Here is a 21581-nt window from a genome sequence, read left to right as displayed (position 1 = left end):
CAGATGCCAGTCCTAATTTCAGAGACCTCCTGGCTGTGGTCTGTCTGTCGCATCGAGCTGAGCTCACCGTTCGACTGGACGTCTGTCGCAAGGTCAGTCTCCTCGCATCTTATTTTAATTGCCTCTTTTCATCATAAGCAAATCTAAGATGTCTTTGTGCTTCGTTTAAACCCCCTGCAGCTCTTTCATCTGATCTACTCCAACGAGGATTACGTGAAGCAGCTCGCCAAGCAGCCAGGCTGGCAGGATGTTCTGACCAAACTCTATGTAAAGGAGTCCTTAGAAGCCCACGCTGTGTGCATCTCAGGCTCTGGCAACCACGCCTCCTTTGCGCCGAGCTACCGGCCACCGCTGCGCCGAGAGCAGTCTGTGGTCGTAGAGGACTCACGCACCGACATCTACATGAACTATCGCAACTCAAGGGACATCGAAGATGAGGAGGAGGACGATGAATGTGGTCCCCGAGACATCTCTGAGGGGTTTTCTGATTTATCCCAGTCGCCACCCAGTGGAGGAGGAGGCCAGCTGAAGAACTACGGCAGCTCGCTTCATTTTAAGTCATTTGATTCGGTGGATCAGGGGAGCCACTCCTCCTCCGCCTCCAATCCGGTTGACATCGTCTCGCCTCAGCCGGATGACGAGGGAAAAGACTACCAGCCGCTCTCCCCGTTTGGCACTTCTCCCTTTGATTTGGAGTTAGGAGGCATGGGGGACACTGGCACACACACCCCAGCAGGAAGTCTGACCAACACGCCTTCTCCTCTGGAGCACTCCAAACCTTTCCCACCACTAAGGCCGAGGAAGAGCTCCAGTTTGTCTAATGTACTGGATGACACCAGCTATGGGACTGATCCTCCTACTGGAGACACCATCTCCAATACGTCCAATCCTCAGGTATTACTCTTTCATTTACTCAGATTTTACTTCATATGAAAGGCCAGCAGAGGTTAGTGCCTGATTGTGAAGGTTTCCATAATATCCAGGGATCTTTCACTCCTAAGCTGAAAAACGTGCCATGGATTTGTATTAAGGTTGCTTGAACAAAGATCTTTCACTTCAGTTTGTGATGCAAACTTTGTTGTTTGTGATTCTCTCTGTTTCACACATCAGAAGACTGAAAACCTTCAAGTATTTCACAGCCTCTTCTAGGACTGCATTTAGCTGCATCTTTCTTTCTACCAACTCTGACTACCTTTCCTGTCAGAGGTACATATGATCATCCCATCACCATGTTTCATTGTGGTGATGTTGTGTTCAAAGCTTTGAATAATGTTTTATAATCTAACTTTGAAACTTCTCAATGCCTACTTTTATATGACATCTTTGGTGTGTTCCTTGATAACCAGCTAACCACTAGTCAATTGGTTGCACTGGATTTTATTTAGATGTATTGGTGAATATTAAGGCATGCCACATTGTTCTTATCTTGTTGTTAGTAAGAAACTACAACTGTTATTTTTTGATGGTTTCTCACAAAAATCCCAGTAAAATTGCGATGATTTGTGGAAGAGGCTCCATAAACTAGTTCTTCATTTTCACACTCATCATGTTTTTACTTCAGCAGACCCCCGAGGAGGAGCTGTGCAACCTGCTGACCAACATCGTCTTCTCCGTGCTGTGGAGTGGGAGTGGGGCCGAGGGGTCGGGGGACGCAGTGTGGAGGGAGAGGGGACAGGTGTTTTCTGTTCTCACCAAACTGGGCTCCTCCTGCCAACTGGTTCGCCCTCCTGATGAAATCAAACGCAGGTGTGTTATGCAGATTTTAACTAGAGATCCTATTCTCATAAACAACACAATGCTAGGCAGTGCTATGTTAAATGTATTCCCCTTATTGCACATGACAGTCTTCTGGAAATGATGCTGGAGTCGTCCTTGTCAGACCTGAGGGACGCACAGGGAGTGTCTCTGCCCTTCTGTCCTAGTCTGGTGCGGCTCCTCAGGCTGCTGCAGGACTTCCTGTTTGCCGAGGGCACAAACAACCGAACGCTGTGGAGTGAGAAGGTACCTTTTGTTCAGGTGTCCATGTTCAGGATTGGTTTCACATGATCACTGTCTTGACATCAGATAGCAAAAAGTACCTGATGTCATCTAAATCTGATGTCAAATTTATAGTTTGTGGAAAAATCTTATTGCTATGTAATCTAAAGATGCAATGTTTTACTATGAATTAACTGATGAACAAATTAATATTTTGATAGAGGATGAATATAACTTGACAAAAGGAGACATTTTCTGTTCTCAAAGAGCTGCCACTATTTGCAATCAATTAATCTAACATAGTTCATTGAAAGGGTCAACTAAAAATCTGAAATAATAAAGGTGTGAACATTTTCAAAATGATTTGCAAGTAAGTTGTTTGGGATTAATTTTCAGACTTTTATGATCTACTTGAAAGCAGTTAAATGTAGAAGAAAGTTTAAATAGTAATGCCAAATTTACAAATGATTTCATTGATTTATTTGGCTTATAATAAATAGATAGAATAGAATAGAATAGAATTACTTTATTCATCCCAGCAGGGAAATTATTTCGCAGTTACAGCAGATCTTGACTCACAAAGCCCCAAAGATTGTTCATAGTATTGATAAAGATGAAGTTAACTTAAATGGGTATTTTAATCAAGGCCAATACTAACTACGTTGTGTTCTGAAACATGAGTGAAAAACCTATTTGCTATCTAAAAGATCTTTTTGGTTTTTTTTGGTCAAAATTTAATTTTCTGTCACCATATTTTAATGTTAGACAAGGATTACCAGAGTGAACACATAAAGCAGTTTTCAAACGTTGATCTTATTTATCAAGAGACAAAAATCAAGTCTGGCATTATGTGAAAATATAATGCCAGTAATGTTAAATTGGCATTTAAATTGTGAAGACTTATTGCCAATTATTGCAAATTCTTGGTTGCAGTTGTTGCCACCATTAGTTGCTCAGTCGGTTTTTAGGTTTTTAGGGGCAATTAGCTTTTACTCTGGGTCAGGTTGGTTTGGTAAGGTGTGTTTTCCTTTAATAAATTAAGTCAAAATGTTAATTGTTTCCATTCAGGTTAACTTAAAACTGTGCTGGATATCAAATTAGATTGAACTCTCTCAGAAAGTTAATTATTCTGTTTTAGTAAAATAAAAATGAATATTTTTTCAAGGTCATGGGTTAATTTTTGTAATAATATTTAAGTAAATTGTTCCTACTCTTCCTAGAATAAAGCAGTAAATACAAAGTATAATAAATGAGAAATCTTTGGGTTTTGCCACTGCTAAACATAGGTCAAAGGTCACTGTTTGTGTTACAGAAAGGCCTAGAGAGTCAAGGTTGGCTTTTAAATGCAGCTTGGGGTGTAGTTAAGGTTTACTGCAAGGTGTGGAAACAAGTCTGGCCTTTTTTTTTTCCTTTTTTGCCGAGTCTTTCTGTTGACAGCTGTTGTTTTGCTGCAGATATTCGAAGGGGTGGTGAACCTGCTGGACAGGTTGCAGGCCTGGCACAGCACCCCCGGCAGCCCAGGAAACACAGAGCTGAAGGAGATGGCCCAGATCGGCCTGCGTATCATCACAGGATACATCCATCAGCAGAACTCGCAGGTCAGCTGCACCCACAATCCCACCTGTGGAGCACGCAAGCTCTAAAATGTCTCTGCTTTCGCAACCTAAGCTCCTCGGAGATCAATATCAGCAGAAGATACTGTGGAAAAATGTCCAAAGGAACTTATTTAACTTGATAAGTGAGTTCAGATAGAGACCGTTTGAATACCAAGCCTTGTAGGGCTCTCTTTGCAAAGACATTGCAGTCATTCCTGTTAGGGAGTGTTCAGCATGAAAGGGCAGTTCCCCTCTGAGTTATGACATCTGCTCTTATAGGACTGTGTAAATTAAATCAGCCATTTGGATTTCCATCATATGCTGCTGCTCTGCTCATCTATAAGCTACTCTATCTCACAGCTGATTGTCTCATGGAGGAGTGTGAGGAGAGTTCAGTTAACTAATAGAAACTGTGCTATAATATCCATTCAAAGTATGCTGACAGGAAGTAAATTTGTTTGTGTAATGTTTTGAGATCAGTATTTAGGACCTTTAGGGGCTCTACTTTAACTTCTGCTCAGAAATAAATTTTAGATTTGCTCTGTAGAAAGCTCCTAATGTTAAAATTTAATGTCAGGAGTAAAATGATTCCTTATCTTTGGTTACCAAAACACTGCGTTTTTATTCAATTATGACTGACTTTTATGGGGGGGTTTCTGTCTGGTTATTCTGACACATTGGTGTGGGCAAAATCTTCTGCAGGTTTATTTATAGATGCTGTAATTTAGGATCCAAAGATGATGAAGGGATTCCAAGGAAATCTTTTATCCTCTCAGTTTTGCTACTCATAAAAGGATATCAAAGGGCATGCTGTTGGCTGATGCTTTTATATATTAAAAATAATAGGTTGACCTTCGTTTTGATGCATTTCATGAAGGAAAAAGAATCAATATTTGCCTGTTGCTATTTGCCAATCACCAATCAGGGCTGATCAAGAAAAATTTGACAGCCTCCGTTCTCCAGGTATGTGGTTGGTGCATAAATATTGCAAAGCAGGCCTCAGACATTAATATAATCTTCATTCTTCTAGTTATTTTTTCTTAGCCATATTTTGCCAATCAAGCTTAATTTGTTTTGTTGTACTTAAATACTACAACTTTAAAAAGATTCCTAAAACTGCCTAAGGCTTAGAGGATTATTGTTGTTCTTTTGGCCTAAAATCAGAGCTTCCAAATTTGTGCATCTTAATCTAGTTTAACTGGTTTAAACTGGAGATAAAAGAAATGAGAAAAAAAATTAGAACATTGGGTCAGATTATATCGCGGCAATTAAATTTAGTTACTTTCAGTCTTTGGTTTATAGTTTGCATATTATTATTAATAGAGTTGCAACTGAAATGACAGTTGTTAGCGTCACAAGTTACACTGTTGATTTCTGCCACCATTCCTGTTTGAATTGCAGCAGTTGTGTTTATTTTTAGATTCTTTACACCTCTTCAACCAGTTTTTCCTGAATGAAAGGTCAGGGAGACAGCTGTATTTGCTGCAGATGAGCTGATACATTATTCAGTCAAGATGGGGTTTTTTGTTTGTTTGTTTTTTATGTTCAAAGCTTGAAAGGTAAACTGGAGTTAACAAAGAGTGATTGAAAGAGTTCTTTGGCTCAAATTGAAGCTTTTTGCTTTGGCTGAGGCAGCTGACACAAATAAACCATGCCTTTGTAGGCCTTGATTTACAGTGTAACCCTCCGAGGTGAGCACAAAGTGTCAGTGTATGAGATACAAAGAATAAAGAAAATAGGAGAAATCCAACAAAATTAAATCATTTTCCTTTTCCTAACTGTTTATTTTTTATTTATATTTGATAATTTCTCTGAATTTTTAATATATTTTTAACTTTGCTAAAATTCTTCGCTCTTTTTAGTATTAAAGAATGTTTATCACATTTATAATTTACTAAAGTAAATAAAAAATCTACATCGTTTTACATGTTTAGGTTGAATTTGACTGAATGTGTCTTTGCTCATCATCAGGTGTGTGAAATGGCCTATTTGAAGCTCCACAGTCTCCTGCAGACTGTTCTGTGTCTGAGCTGGGAGGAGGTCTGCTTCTTGCTGGGAAAGCTTGGCGCCCCCTTGTGGCCAGAAGGTCTAACGGAAGACTCAAACGTCAGTTGTTCTGAGACTTTCTCCCAGCTGGTCCCCATTATGAGGACTCTGCTGGCCCAGCACGCAGACCCCATCACCCTCCAGGACCACTTGCCCAACTTGCCCATCACCAACGGGAGCACCACCTTCGCCGAGGACCTGAATGTTTACTGTAAAGCGCTGGAGTGGCAGAGCTTTTACCAGCAGAAGGTTCGTGTCTGGACAGACTTTGTGTATTTAAAAAAAAAAAGGCTGACATTTATCTGGTGTTTAGGGAGTCCAGGGAGTCTGCTCCTCTGTCTTTCAGACACTTCCAACTCTGTTCTTTGTCAAATTCTTACACACATAACATATTTTAGTAATCCTGTATTCTGTCTGACCTGCTACCCCCCAGATTTTTCCTGAGATATTTACTGCAAAGTTTAGTATTTTTAAAAAGCTTTTGCTGCTTTACGTCACATTCCTTAAACTTTCCTTCAGAGTGTCTTAGTTATGGAGCAGTTTGTGCTCGAACCTTAGACAAACTGCTGCCAAACAGACACGCTCCACTCTGCTCGAGCTCAGATTTATCATGGCTCTGTGTGACATCGCCTGCCCATAAATCTGTTCTGTTTAGTTTTCTTCAGTATTCGGATCTTCCAGCACGTTTCGCACTGTGGCAGAACTTTGGCTGCTGTAAATGTTTAAAACAACTTTTAAAAGGGCAGCGAGAGAATATAAACCGTCCTCTCAGGATTTATTTATGTAGATGCTGTGTTTGTTTTAGACATATGTGTGTGTATTTCTATTAACCGAAACAGGACCTCAGTAGCTTAGCATCACTTTTTGGCTATCACATACATTGAAGTCAATAATAAGTTTTAAAGGTAGTAGTGACCGCAGGCTCCTATTCATGATATGTTGGTTACCTGTCTGTTTTCCAGGTTCAGCCCACCATGGAGCAGTACGAACTGGACACATTTGGGCGTAGTCATGATATCATGTCCAATTTCTGGAACTCGTGTTTTGACGATCTAATGAGCACAGCATTTAAACGGGAAAAGGACAGATCTGACAGCAAGTCAAAGTTTCAGGTACTGATGCAAAAGTATTCAACAGCTTTAAAGACATTTTTCTTTATTACAATAACAAACTTCAGGGGGTTTTTTTGTTGTTTTTTGGGAGGTTTACAAGATCGAAGACAAATACAAAGAAATGCAAAACTATGTTTTCTTTTTTGAATTATACTTTTTTTTTAAAACTCAAAAGTGTGCTGTCCATATCTGTCCAGCCTCCCTTTTTAATATTTAGCTATAATTGTTGTCCATCTGTCTGCTTTTAAATATCAGTATAAGAACAGATGTGAAGATCTCACAGCCTAAAGATGCAACCAAAGCTAAATGGGAAAGGTTTAGATCAGATCACATTAATGTTTTCGACTGGTCCAGTCAAAGTCCAAACCTAAATCTAATGAACAATTTGGGGCAAAACTCAAAAATTGATGTTCAAAACAAAATGGGGAAAAAAAACATCTCTAGACGTGCAAAGCTGGTGGAGAGCTCCAAAAAACGTGCAGGTGCACACACACTCATTCTCTCTGTTCGTTAAATATAAAATACATGCTACACTTTTCTGACTTTTATTTGTAAAAATAAAAATAAAAAATGTAAAAACCAGGTTTTATTTTCAAGCATGTGCTACTTTGTGTTGATCTATCCTATAAAACTGAAATAAAATGCATTAAAAACCGTAGGTGCAACATGACAATATGCATTGTCCACACACTCCACCATCATCCCCATAAGACCTCCGTTTCTTGTAGCTAATGTGTCTCTCTGGGCAAACAGGAGGTGATAATTGACCCCTGCATGAAGCGAGTTCGCAGTGAGAACAACAGATATGTGATCTGGCAGAAGCAGAACGCCAGCCAGCAGGGGGTGGTGTGGCAGCACTGGAGAGCTCTCCGCAGGCTGTTCACCTGTGAGAGGGGCCCGTGGGCCAACAGGTACGACTGCATCTCACATCTCAGCCTGCTGTTCTCCCTTTGCAAGTCCGATTGCTCTGAGTTTTGTTTGTCTCACGCCTGACGTCAGAGTTCAGCCAGAGGTGAAATGGAAACTGTCCGCTGCTGAAACGTATTCGAAGATGCGACTCAAGCTTGTGCCCAACTACAACTATGATTCCCACAGTGAGGCCAGCGCTCTGAGGGACAACATGGGTATGATGACAGTTGATTTATTATCAAAATATTTCATTTTTTAAAATCTTTTTGCAAACTATTAAAAAAAGTCGTGTTGTGATCATCAGGAGCTGAAAGCCCTCGCAGCTCTGATCCGATCCCATTGGCTGTTGCTAAGGAAGCGAAAGTAAGCGACATGGAGGATGATCACTTGGAAGAAGAGGACTTCGTCTTTTTGGATAACAAGTAAGTCTAAACTTTTCAAACCAAGAGTGTCAGCCGCTTGTGTGTGTAATTCAAATAAGCACTAAAATGTAGAGGAAAGCCGCATTAAGCCTGATTCCTTCAACGCTGCTTTCAGAGGGGAAGGAGAAGACGAGAATCAGAAAGAGAAACTGGTTCTGTCTGAAGACTGTGAGCTCATCACAATCGTGGCTGTGGTACCGGGTCGGCTGGAGGTCACCACGCATCATCTGTACTTCTATGACGGCAGCAGTGAGAAAGAAGAGACCGAGGAGGGTAAGAAACGCGTACATCTGAAAGTTACACCTCTCTGTGTTATGGTTCTTCAAAGGTTTCTGTCTCAGATGAGTCATAAGTTTGCCTCCCTTTTCCTGCAGGAATCGGGTTCGATTTCAAGAGACCTCTGTCTCAGCTTCGGGAGGTCCATTTGAGGAGATACAACCTGCGACGGTCTGCGCTGGAGCTTTTCTTCATTGACCAGGCCCATTACTTCATCAACTTCAGAAAGAAGGTCTTGTGTCAAATTTAACAATGTAGTTTAAAAACAGAAACTTCTTTTTGTTAAAGTAACAATGAAAACTTTTCCTAATAGTCTTTATTTAGAACGATAATAAATTGTAATTCGCAATATTGATGTGTGCAATATTGCAATTGCAAACTACTGTATCTCTTGCATTTATTATCCATCATGTTTTTTAAGGCAGTGCAAAGTTAAGTTGATAGCGTTGTTGCCTCGCAGCAACAAATTCTCAGATTTAAATTTCTTCTTGCTGTCTTTCTGCATGAACATAAAGCTCCTAAAGCCTTTTTATAAAGACAAATAGAATAATTTTCACTGTTTATGTTGTGAGATTCACATTAAAGTGATCATAACTTTTTCATAATTGGAGCACACACGTTGCTGCTGCTGCTGCTGCTGTGTGTGGTTATTCCTCCTAGGAGACTCATCTCACAGGCTTTAATTCCTAAAGATCTAAGGGTTGTTGCAACTTTCCTCTGAGTTAAAACTGGTTTGAATTAAGTTTTAGAAGGCTCGCTGTCATAAATTAAGTCTTTAAGTAGAGGATTGTAATCCCTCTTGCAGTCAGGAGTCATCTTAAATCTATTCTACCAACACATTTTCAGTTTTCTGTGACAATATGGGTTTTAAAACCATAAACACTTGTTAATCTATAAATATGGAGGTTGTTGTGTATTGTCCAAATTATGCTATGATGTTAAATAAGCATTAGAAGCTCTAAAAGGATAAATTTCTCACCTTTTAGGTACGAAACAAGGTGTACTCAAGGATTCTCGGGCTGCGGCCTCAAAACCTGTTCTACTTCGGCTCCCGCTCCCCTCAGGAGCTGCTGAAAGCATCAGGCCTTACTCAGGTGTTTTATTTGCATCATTTTTCCATGTGTATTTTATTCATTTCAGCGCTAAGTGGTTCCAATGTTTCCCACCTAATGTGATGTCATCTTGAATTTAACAGAAATGGGTTTACAGAGAAATCTCAAACTTTGAGTACCTGATGCAGCTGAATACCATCGCTGGGCGCACGTACAACGACCTGTCCCAGTACCCTGTGGTGCGTACTGAAGCACTTTTTATTTTTCCAGTGGTACACTGTGAGTCTAAGAAGACGTCTGTGTTGGTTGTTTCTCCTCAGTTCCCCTGGGTTCTGTGTGACTACACTTCTTCTAATCTGGATCTGGAGGAACCCTCAGTTTTCAGAGATCTATCTAAGCCTATAGGTGTGGTCAACCCACGTCATGCACAGAACGTCAAAGAAAAGTAAGAGGCTCTGCTAATGCAAAAAAAAAACAAACATGTAATGTAGGCCTGCAACTAATGATTATTTTAGTCGTCAATTATTCTATCGATTATTCTGATGATTACCGTAATCGGAGGGGGAGGAATTGGCACATTCTGCAGATTTTTCATTTAACTTTAAGACTTTTTTTATACAATATTTTAAACACATTAAAAAATGAAAATAAACAAATTCTTTTTATAAAAAAGAAAATAGACATTTTATTGACTGAGATTCAATAACACGGAATTCCTAAAAATGCCCATTCTGGTTGATTTAAAATCAATACAGTGTAGGACTGATCTGTTGATTATGTTTTAATAATTAGTAATTGGACAGCAAAAGGATTTTTTAATAGAATTTGAACCAGGTGAAACTAAAACAGCTACTTGATGCGTTTTGGGTGGAACAAATTTACAGAAAAAGGTTTCCTTTTATCTTAATTGCAAACCGTAAATATTTTTTGTACAATTTTGTTTTAATTGCTGCTCTGAGCATGTTGTTCTCCCATCAAATGGTCTTTTTATGAGCATGTATACTCCAGTGAACCATTAATCATTACTAAGTTAGTTGATAATTATAATCAATTCATAAACATTTCAGCCTTACTTTAACAAATTTCCAAGTTAAAATCGTGCACAATTTTATCCTTTTTTTTTTAGTTGATAAAGCCCAACAAATGTTTTTTTTTTTCCAGGTACGAGAGCTTTGAAGACCCATCAGGCACCACCGAGAAATTCCACTATGGCACACACTACTCTAATGCAGCAGGAGTCATGCACTACATGATCCGCATGGAGCCGTTCACCACCCTGCATATCCAGCTGCAGAGTGGCAGGTGAGGACTGTGGCCACCGTGTGATATCTCCCAGCTTCTCGTGTGTTCTCCGTTCTCATGATGCGACGTGTCGCCGTCGTTCAGGTTCGACGTCGCAGACAGACAGTTCCACTCGGTGGCGGCGGCCTGGCAGGCTCGCATGGAGAGCCCGGCCGACGTCAAGGAGCTCATCCCGGAGTTCTTCTACTTCCCGGAGTTCCTGCAGAACATGAATGGTGAGACGTTCCACAAGTAGCGGCAGCCCTGTGCCGTTCCGGGATGTCCGCTGCGGTATGAAAATAATCCGTTTAAATTCTTTGCTAGGCTTCGACTTGGGCCGCTTGCAGTTATCTCAGGACCTGGTGGCAGATGTGTTGCTGCCTCCCTGGGCGACATCAAGGGAAGACTTTATCAGGAAACACATGAAAGCCCTGGTGAGTCACCAACAACACACAGAGCCATAAAACTCAGTCATACCTCTGCTGCCAGAATTACAGCATAAAGAGCAACTCTTAAATTGCAGGAGTCCGAACACGTGTCCTCCCACCTCCACGAGTGGATCGACCTCATCTTTGGATGCAAGCAGAGAGGAGAAGAGGCGGTGAAAGCTCTCAATGTTTTCTACTACTGCACTTATGAGGGTAAGGCTGCAATCAGGACTTTCGTGAGGAAACAAATGAACGAACTGTTTTTGTGGTGATCCTTGCCAAGAGGAAAAGAAAACATGTGAAGTGTGTTTTTCCTGAGTCTGCAGAGCCATAGAATATGGGCAAGAATCATTCCTATTCTTTTGTGTGCATTTAGTTGTTTCTGTGAGCCTGAACAAGCTTATTTAGGTTCACAACAGAAAATTATGAGCTAAACAACGCGAGTAAAGGACTAATTTGCTCGTATTAGTGGTTATTCAGTTTAACTCTTTGTTGTGTTTGTTTGCTTCCCCTTGGGACTTCTGAGGAAATAAAAAAATGGCTAAGGAAAAAAGGAGTTGTGTGGTAGTGCTTCCTCAATTTCACTTGACAAACAGTAACAATGCAGAAACATCAAAAAGAAAATCTGTCTGTTTTATTGTCATTAAACTGAAAACCAGATAAATATTCAGTTGGCCTTAAACTATAGGGAAGGGTTTTCTTTGTTTGTTTTTTTCCACTTTCATCCCAAATTTTATGACACCACTGATCTTTTGTTTATGTTGTTTATATGACCTTTTATGAGAACCCTTTGACTCTAAGGGGTTTTTATTATTTGTCCTGTTTTCAGACTGAAATGTAACTTTAACCACGTTTTTGTTACTTATTACACTCTAAATATGTGTAAAGTACCTTTTTATAAATATTTGCTTTGATATCTCAGCCTTTTTTAGATCTCTGGCCATGACTGTCACTGTGCATGGCAGTAATATAAAGCTGGGTATAGTTTTAGTCGCTTTGAGCTTTTAAACTTCATCTCTTGACTGTGGATAAAGGCCAGTTTAGGCGAGCAGCATTTTTTATTTCTTTTTTTTTGTAACCAGTTCCAAACGTTTGAAGATCACAATACATTTTGACTTGCTTGAATTGCTCGTTTTCTAGTCTTTTTGTTGGGTAAATATACCGCTCTCTGAAATAATGATAATAATAATAACAATAATAGTAAGGAACATACATTTTGATTTATTTTAAGACTTCTCGTCTGAAAATTGCTTTACATAAACTTATGAAAAAGTTGTATCTGACCTCTGAATATCTCACTTTTCTCTGGGAAAAAGTTAATATTTGTCTTCTATTGGCTGTTGCAGGTGCTGTGGATCTGGACGCCATTGCCAATGAGACAGAGCGAAAAGCCTTGGAAGGAATAATCAGCAACTTTGGACAGACTCCCTGCCAGCTGCTTAAGGTACACTAAGTGAAAGAGAAAATAGAAAGTGACCCTTTTTTGAGGCTCTAGTTAACATTCTTTTAATATAATCTATTCTAATCTACAAATTAATAATAGCTATGCATTCTTGCATAATTTAGCCTAACAGTTCAGTCATATTGTTTCAACCAACCAAATTAACAACCTTCGGGTGTAATTGTGCTCCAGGTTTTTAAAAAGATCAGAATTTCAGCTCTTTTAGAGATTTGAATCACATCGACTTTAAAAATGCTTCCGTCTGTAATTCAACATCAGAAAATGGCAATGTTTCTCTGTAATCTTTGTCTCCGATCAGGAGCCTCACCCTCCTCGAATGACGGCCCAGAATGCATCTCGGCGGCAGGCCCGCCTGGACAGTCTACCAGCAAACATCTTTGAACACCTCGGCAAACTTCGGCCATTCGTGGAGGTGAGGTCTCGTGTGCTCATCTAATTCCACTGATTTAGTAATCGAACGCACCGTATTCATTTACACGTCTACCTGGGTCTTCCTCAGGTGGTTAGTGATGGACTTCCTCTGGTTCAAGCACTGGTACCAAAGAATCAGAATCACTCCATCATGCAAGGCTCAGACACCTTGGTAACGTCCAAACCAAGCTCAGTTACAGCAGTTATCATTTTACGAGCTTTTTTTATTCTGACGCCAAGTCGCTTTCTTCTGCACAGGTGACTGTAAGTTCAAGTGGCTTGATTGGGACACACAGCTGGCTTCCATATGACAAAAACATCACCAACTACTTCACTTTCACTAAAGATCCGACGATGACCAATCCAAAGTGAGTGAGTTCATAAAAAGTGCATGGTAGACTCTTTAGCTTAGCGCTGGCCTTCAGGAAACTCCAAAGCAAGTTATATGTTGTTGTTTTGTCTGGTTGTCATGCAGTGTGGGTTACAGATGTGCTCCACAAAAAAAGGGAAAATTTGATATTCTCCCTGATGCATAGTTGGTTTTCTTCAACATGATCTGGTTCAGACAACAAACTGGAATGCCCACAATGCATTGCTGCTCCTTTTATGTGACTCCCAGGCTTGGCCCCACTAAGCCTGGCAGAAGTCCTCCATGGTCATAATTGTTGGAAAAAATAAAATAAAAAATGAAAATCATGTTCAATGAACTCTGAACAATGGATTCTACTTTCATCCAATCTGTATCCCATGAGGAACAAATGTTGAAAGCTTTGACCTGGTCGCAGTAAGATCCCAACAGACTCGCTTGTTTTAAGCTTGCTTCAACCGTTCTTTGTTTTTGCAGGACTCAGCGTTTCCTGGCGGGACCTTTCTCTCCGGGAGTGGAGCTCAGCGCTCAGGTGCTGGTGGTGACCAACGACGGCCGTCTGCTGTTCAGCGGGGGACACTGGGACTGCAGCCTTCGCGTCACTCAGCTGGGGAAAGGAAAGCTGGTGGGCAGGATCTGCCGGCACATCGGTGAGTTTTCTCATACCATGCGGAGAAATGTTTCTTTCTTTTCTTCACTGGCATGAGGTGATTTAAAAAAATATATAAAATTGATGTGTGTATTTGTTAAGATGTCGTTACCTGCTTGGCTCTGGATCTGTGTGGCATCTACCTCATCTCTGGTTCAAGAGACACGTCCTGCTTAGTGTGGCAGGTTTTGCAGCAGGTGAATATCTTTGCGCCCTCCACACAGACCCACACTGAGCTGCTCTGGCTGGAAGTGAAGCCGTCAGATGTGTATTCATGGTTATTTTAAATTGTCCCGCAGGGCGGATTCTCCAGCGGCCTGTCGCCTCGGCCTGTGCAGATCCTCTGCGGACACGACCAGGAGGTGACCTGTGTGGCCATCAGCACTGAACTGGACATGGCTGTCTCTGGGTCAAAGGTCAGCGATGTTACGGCTCAGCACAAGAAGATGCCGTGACTAAAATGTCGTTTTAGAAATCTCGATGCCTGGTTTCACATCAATACGTGTCCTGCTTGTGGCTTTTTCCATCAACAGCAGGTTTCTGGAGTGTTTAACAATACAGCTTTGTCTATTCGAGCTAAATATTTACAATATGCCTCCTGCAGCTTGGAGGGTCTCTAACAAACAAGATGCCAGTTGTTCTGTGACACAGCTAAAACTGACATAGGTGGTCCTTCCTTTCTATTTTCTAGGATACACTCAGATGCATGTGGCATGAATGTCAACACATAATATATGCAATGTGTAATAGGAGCTATACCCGGTATTCTTAGTCTGCTGAAAAAGAAACCATGTTGCGGTGTGTACTTTCTACATCTCATCCTGCACTCTCTGTACTCCAGATGGATGTTCCCCAGTGCCTTGTAACTCACTCTGGGAAAAGCATCTGCAGCAGAAAATGTTCCTGTGCACGTTGCGTGTGCGAACTGCTGCCGCAGGAAACCAAATCGTTAGCACATGTTTCTGAGCTTCTTTAATAAAATGACTTTAGTCATTTCAGCTCACCAATTAGAGACCAAAGCAGCCAGCGTTAAAATTAGATTAGGTGTCATGAAAAAAAAAAAAGAAAATGCAACGTTTGTATACGTTTGCTCATCAGTGTTACCAGGCAGTATGGAAAAATCTGGGATTGGGTTTAAATATGTTTCAGATTCAAGCAAATAAAGAAGAACATGTGTATGCCATCCATTCATCCATCCGTCTTTCCCTTTCTTCCCTGAAAATCTGTTTTTTTTTGTTTTGTTTTGTTTTTTTAGGAAAATGTGGTAAAAAAAAAATAGAACTGAGAACTCTGGAAAAATGAACAATATTAGGATGTGAGATATTCAGGAACCTTGACCTCCAGACGAACAGCTTGGAGTTTTGTCAGACAGACTTTTCCACTGAACCTTTTAAGACTCAAACTGCTGACAGAACCGCTAGCAGTAACATCTTAATCCAACAACTCAGACAATAGTGAGTCATTGAACACATTAGCTGTTCAGTACATATACACATGTAGAAAAGTGACATTTTTAGCTGATCTCATCTGATCCTAGACGACTCTGCATATGAGTTTGAGATGTGTGCTCTAACCGTGACATCACTTGTTGGTTTCGCGACTGTGCGTTATCTTGTTTTCGTGTGGTTGGAAATGACCAAATTAGGAAAAGAAAGTGGAGCCTTGAAGTGATAGTTAAAGGCTGATTAGACAAAAATGTGTCTTTGAAGTGTAAGAAGGTTTATGTGGTAGAGGAAGGAAACCCAGTCAGGAGGAAGGCTGTTACCAGGTTACACTGCATTCCTAAGTCTTTTCTCCTAGACCATCCGCTATTTCATTACCTTCGTTAATATCGCCACCAAATTAAAAATGATAAACAGAAAACTATTAAGAGTCACAATACTTCCGTTGAGGTCTGTATACATGTTGAAAACTCTTAATGGTCTATCTGTGTGAGCAGCTGTTGCATATTTCCTGACCCTCTGCCTATTGCTTTGCTTCCTTCCCAGGATGGGACTGTGATTGTGCACACAGTGCGACGGGGACAGTACCTCCGAACTCTGCGACCTCCTGGAGACAGCAACGTACGCGCCCCCATCACTGCGCTCCAAGTTGGGATGGAAGGCCACATCGTGGTGCAGACGTCCCAGGAGGAACGCTCTCACAGGAAGGTACGTAAAGAAAAGTATTCACTCCCCCTTGAGCCTTTTCACAGTTTGTCACGTTGCAACCTCGAGTTTTAATCTGTTTTGTATTTATTTTATGTGACGGACAAACACAGACCAGTGGTATGTATGTGTTAGGGTGTCTAATTAAAAGTCCAAGGGCCAACTGCACAAATATATCTTGCAGATTTTTTAACAGATGTTTCGCAAACCTTGTATAATCTTTCTCCAGCAAATGTGTGCTTCTTTATTCTGGTCTATCACATGCAATCATAACAAAATACATTCATTTTTGTGCTTATAATGTAACATCTTGTGAAAAGCTCCATCTTTGACTACCACAGCCACCAAAGAAGAGCAGTGCAATTCAACTGGTATTCATGTGATGATTATTCCTTCAGGGCAAGCACTCCGTTCATGTTTACTCTGTGAACGGCTGTCTGATGTCCTCTTTCACCATGGAGGAGCAGATGACTGCGCTTCACCTGGTGTCTGAATACGTCATCCTGGGGACCGTGCAGGGCAGCCTCCACGTCCGGGATTTATTCAGGTAGAGACTTTTCGAATAAGTCATTTATTGAGAGTTATTTCACATTTTGTCACATTACATTAGTGTATGTTTTTATTTGGATTTTATGATAAACCAACCAAAATTGACACATAATTGTGAAATGGAAAGTAAAATGCTGCATGTTTATATATATATATATATATATATATTTACATATATATATATATTTTTTTAGAAAAACATTTGAAAGGTTTGTCCACATGAGTCAATAGTTCTAATTACTAGTCATGCACATCAAGAGTGAAATATTTGCTCAATATAATCTGCAAAATAATTGAAGCTCAATCAGGCTGACCAAGTTTGCTCTCTCTACTGAAGAAAAGCATCCACACAGCACATATTTCTTTAATAAATAATACAATTTATTATGTATTTATTTACTTATGATACTTTTTGTTTAATCAGTTTAATTGACTAAATTAAATAGATTTGACTCTTAAAGATAAGTCAGCTCTAACATCTCCCCGTTTTGCAGCCTGGACTCTCTGATAACGCCCCTGGCCTTAAGGGTTGCTGTGAGGAGTGTGTCTGTCACTAAAGAGTTCAGCCACATACTCGTGGGACTGGAGGACGGGAAGCTAATAGTGGTGGGGGCAGGGAAGCCTGAACAGGTGAGAAGCCAAACTTCAAGAGTGTGTGAGATGGAAAGGCGGCGAAGGGGGAGGAGAATAATTATACGCAGAGTATTTGTTGAGAACCAAGTTTTTCAGACGATGGTGTAATTGGTGTGACCGATCCCTTGTGAATAAAATCCACGTTCTCTCCTGTTCTCAGGTTCGCTCCGGACAGTTCTCCCGTCGCCTGTGGGGCTCCACACGCCGCATCTCTCAGGTGTCGGCAGGTGAAACCGAGTACAATCCTGCGGAGAACGTCGGCAAATAAGAGGAATGGCGGCGCGAGGACTTTCCTTAAAAACAAAACAAACAAACAAAAAAAAAAAACTGGGGGAACTTTACTTATAAGCCACTGATATCTCTCTGGGAGAGAAATTATACACTGAGCACTTTTTAAAAAAAAAAAAATCCTAAATGTTTTTATATTTTATTGCAGATTCCTTTAGCAGGTGTGCTGTTTTCAATCAGCATCAATCCAAAGAGGCCTTGTTCGTCTCGTTTCTGGTGGAAGAGCTCGGGGCTGGGAGGGGCTTTCAGGCTGTAAACTCATGATGGACCGCGTGAACTCTTTGAGTCACATTGCAGCGGAATGACTCACTTTGATGAACACTTAGACTCAGACAGAAGTGACGCTGTGAAAATTACCACGACCTTCACCTCTTCCCCCTCCCCAAGCACCATGCACAACTCCTTTTGTGTTGTCAGAGCCACAGCTGGGATCTCTGCACTCTTTAAAAAAAAACCTCCTAAAGCCATTGATTGGCAACAGGATCTTAAAACTCCTGGAAACTTGAAAGACACAAAAACGAAACCGCAGGAGACGTCGCTCGAGATTTCCACGTTGCAATACTGGTGAATGCCACAAGAGGGGAGCGTTAGGCGGGAGGAGGCGGAGGGATTGTAGAAAGCTTGTGAACCTCTGCTGTGTTGTGGGTTTTAGTGTTTGACAGATGCTTCGACTCGCAGCAGTTTATGGGTCTGCATTCCTTTTTAGGCTCTGAGAAATTAAAACCTGTTACAATTAAAGCAGCCCTGCTTTAATAGTCGAGTATATGAAAGATATTCACTTTTTAAAAAAATGACAATTGAGCTTTCGTGTCATACAGAGAGAGCCTTCTGTTGCCTTACACACACAATCGGCCTTTACGAACAGCTTAATTTAACGGTTTTAGCGTTTTTGCATTTTGCCACATGCCTGTATCCTTGTTTGATTTCTATCGAATAAGTGCCTTTTTTTCCCCCTCCACTCCCAGGCCTTGTAATAAACACTGAATTCCAATCAATGATGTGACACTTTTCTGCTTCATTGTGACTCAGACGTGGAAGAGATGTTCTGAATGAAGCCATGAGTAAACTGTTATCTGTGTGAAGTTATTCACCTCTGTTGCTGTTGCAGTGAAAAAACATCTAAGGAATGGCGTGATGACTGTGCAGCAAGTTAAACAGTCCGTGAGGGAACTCTGGGGGAATTTGCTTCCCGTCTGTTTTTCATTCTTTCTTTCTTTTATTGTCTTGTTGGTGAAAAAAGAAAAGAACACAAATTAGCTGCCGTTTTCATGAAAATACAAAGGAAGCTACATTAAGGAAACACAATCTACTGTTGAAAATTACAGTGCCTTGAAAAATATTCACAACCTTTAAGTTCTTAACATTTTGCCACGATACAGCCACAAACCTTCAGGTGTGTTTTTATTTGATTTATTCTTTATTATTATTTATTTGCGCCACTAGTGATCTAGGGCCACAAAATCTTTGTAGCAAAACGTTAGCAGCCTATCAGGAGGAAGAGGCTAGAGGAAGACATGCAGGAGGTGAGCCAGGGTCAGGAATCAAACCAGAAACATCTGCCTAAAGTGTAGCCTCCACATCTGGTGCGGCTGCTCTGCCACTGAGCTACGTGGTGCCCCAACTTAGTGTTTTTAGAGAGAGCAACACAAAGCAATTGTTAAACGGGAGGAAGATGCCGCATGGTTTTCAAAACAGTTTCCAAATAAAAATTTGGAAAGTGCCTTGTGTAACTGTATTCAGCCAACCTTTGCTTTGATATCCTTGAATAAAATCTGCTTCTAAGTGTCTCAAGAAGTATCCCAGTTGGTATATAGAGTCCGTATGTGTGTGATTTAACCTCAGTACGAATGCAGCCGTTTTGTAACGGCCCCAGAGGTTTGTCAGAGAAACTTAGCTAACGTAAAATATTGAGACCAAGAAGAAGAAGACCTGAAACGGATCTGGAATAAACATGTGGGGGAGTTTAAAATTGGGTTTGGTCATTAAACAGAACCTCAAGTTTATAACATCTCAAACAGCTCCAGCATTAGGAAATGGCGAGTGTATGGCAGAACTGCAAACCTACTGAAACGGGGCCATCCATCTGAAACGACAGGCCATGCAAGGAGAGCATTGGTCAGAAAAGCAGCCAAGAATCCTATGGTGACTCTGGTGGAGCTGCAGGGGGCCAAAGCTCAGGTGGGAGAATTGATAGAAGAGTGGCAAAGAAAAAAAAAACAGTATTGAAAGAAGTCTGATTAAAACTTCAACACAAGATGTGTAGGAGATACTGAAAACATGAGGAAGGTGGTGTTAAAAGTTTTAGAAAACTTGAGAGTGGGCTTTTATAGTTATAATCTATTAGTTTAGATTAAGACATGTTAATATGTTAGAATGACCTTGACATAAACCCAATTGAAAATCTGTAGCAGTACTTTAAAATGACTGTCCAGCTAATCTTACAGAGCTTGAGCATTTTTGCAAAAATGTATCCCAAAACTCTTGAAGCTGTAGTTACAGTAAACTGCTGACTCAGCGGAGCTGAATCCAATGTCAGCTGAACTTTTTAGATTTTTATTTGGCGAAATTTTTGACAACCATAATTTTCCTTTCACCTCACAGCTATGTGCTTCTTTGTGTCGGTCCATCACATAAAATCCCACTAAAACGCACTGAGGTTTGTGGTCATAATGTGAAAAAGAAGTGTGGAGAAGTTCAATGGGAGTGAATACTTTTACAGTGGACTGTGTGTGTGTGTTTGTGTGTGTTTTAGAGACCATCCAAGATTGAAAACAGAGACAGTTTAAACCAAGTTTATTTGATATTTGTTGTTTACAATCCATGAGGTCTTACCTCTGGAACATGTTGATAAATGGGTTTCATTTATCAAAACCCATACTACCTGATCTTAATTCAAAGATATGTCTTCACTTCAACTAAATTTCCCTCTTTCTGTGAAAACTGTGTTAAAAACAGGCAGTGATTGTGGCATTGATACTTAATACCACTCTTTTCTGTGGATTGCCTGAGGAGGACGGCCTGTTACTCCAAATTGAGCCTTTATTTGAGCTACATGAGGACGGGGAAACTGATCCCGCTGCCACAATCATAGATCATCCAGCTTCTCTACTGTAATCACAGCTTTGCATGTGTCTGTGATTTTTAACCCTTGCTGGAGTTGAAGAGGTCACGGGGAACAGCCGTGGGTGGAGTGGAAGTGGGGGGCTTTGATCTCCTGATGGGCCGAACATCCTGTCAGCCTCCCCATAAACACCTCCGTGAGGGAACAATTTGCAGTGGAGGGAGGATGGGATGGGGGAGCAGAAGTGGGTGGTAAAACTAGACCCCCAATCAAGCTTTAGGAGGGTGAGGAGTCTGTGTGCTCACCCTGACAGAGGAGGGGGACGGATTGACACCTCTCTCTTAGTTGTGGCCCCATGTTTTTCTTTGATCCAGCAGCCTTCCCCTCTCCCACCCTGCCCACTCCTCCAGACCAGAGGGCAGGGTGAGGGGATGAATGTAATGAAATACTAAAGGATGCAGTGTAGTGAAATTTTCCAGTTGCATTTATCAAACTCTACAGGGTTAAGTTAGTAATAGTTTGGACAGAAAATGTGTTTCCAAGGAGCCACCACCAAGATGGAGTCTGAAACACACACCCCATTCTTTAACACTGTAAAATTTAGAGGCGTTTTTCACCTTTGATAAGATAAACTTGGGTCCTCAACCAGTCTTGTTTGTCACAGTCCAGTAAACTATTTCTCTGACTTTAGAAATAGGAAACTGTTTCCTGACCTGTGATAATCAGCGCAGACTTGCTCTTGTTGAAATGGCATGTTTGTTTGTCCTTCCTCTTTTGAACATTTGGTCAAAGAAATTAGCCATGTGTCAAATATCATATTTATATTCTGAGGCAACAGATTACTGATCAAAATTTTCATAGTTAGCATCTCTAAAAACAGAACCAGCTGTGCAATCATTGTTTATGAAGTGGATTT

The 21581-nt window shown here is 40.8% G+C and overlaps 1 protein-coding gene across 4 annotated transcripts in view; it reads left to right on the top strand.

Annotated features, from left to right (window-relative positions):
• The window catches only part of nbeal2 (neurobeachin-like 2), a 51497-nt gene extending 29916 nt beyond the window's left edge, over positions 1-21581 (top strand). For 3 of the 4 annotated variants that reach the window (XM_028012497.1, XM_028012500.1, XM_028012499.1), the window contains 30 exons: positions 4-92; positions 181-894; positions 1562-1746; positions 1845-2001; positions 3432-3575; positions 5544-5867; positions 6581-6730; positions 7484-7641; positions 7730-7854; positions 7944-8061; positions 8177-8334; positions 8436-8569; positions 9324-9431; positions 9533-9628; positions 9710-9834; positions 10551-10691; positions 10776-10906; positions 10995-11104; positions 11194-11311; positions 12445-12542; positions 12859-12972; positions 13060-13143; positions 13230-13339; positions 13816-13988; positions 14090-14184; positions 14287-14403; positions 15976-16137; positions 16533-16681; positions 17178-17313; positions 17477-21581. In XM_028012497.1, coding sequence (XP_027868298.1) covers positions 4-92; positions 181-894; positions 1562-1746; positions 1845-2001; positions 3432-3575; positions 5544-5867; positions 6581-6730; positions 7484-7641; positions 7730-7854; positions 7944-8061; positions 8177-8334; positions 8436-8569; positions 9324-9431; positions 9533-9628; positions 9710-9834; positions 10551-10691; positions 10776-10906; positions 10995-11104; positions 11194-11311; positions 12445-12542; positions 12859-12972; positions 13060-13143; positions 13230-13339; positions 13816-13988; positions 14090-14184; positions 14287-14403; positions 15976-16137; positions 16533-16681; positions 17178-17313; positions 17477-17584 — 4631 coding nt within the window. In that variant the 3' untranslated portion in view covers positions 17585-21581. The remainder of the gene's footprint in view (positions 1-3; positions 93-180; positions 895-1561; positions 1747-1844; positions 2002-3431; positions 3576-5543; positions 5868-6580; positions 6731-7483; positions 7642-7729; positions 7855-7943; positions 8062-8176; positions 8335-8435; positions 8570-9323; positions 9432-9532; positions 9629-9709; positions 9835-10550; positions 10692-10775; positions 10907-10994; positions 11105-11193; positions 11312-12444; positions 12543-12858; positions 12973-13059; positions 13144-13229; positions 13340-13815; positions 13989-14089; positions 14185-14286; positions 14404-15975; positions 16138-16532; positions 16682-17177; positions 17314-17476) is intronic. The other variant, XM_028012498.1, reaches the window with a different exon arrangement.

The sequence above is a fragment of the Xiphophorus couchianus genome, chromosome 3 (genome assembly GCF_001444195.1).
Source record: "Xiphophorus couchianus chromosome 3, X_couchianus-1.0, whole genome shotgun sequence".
NCBI lineage: Eukaryota > Metazoa > Chordata > Actinopteri > Cyprinodontiformes > Poeciliidae > Xiphophorus > Xiphophorus couchianus.
This window is presented reverse-complemented; position numbering and strand designations above follow the sequence as displayed.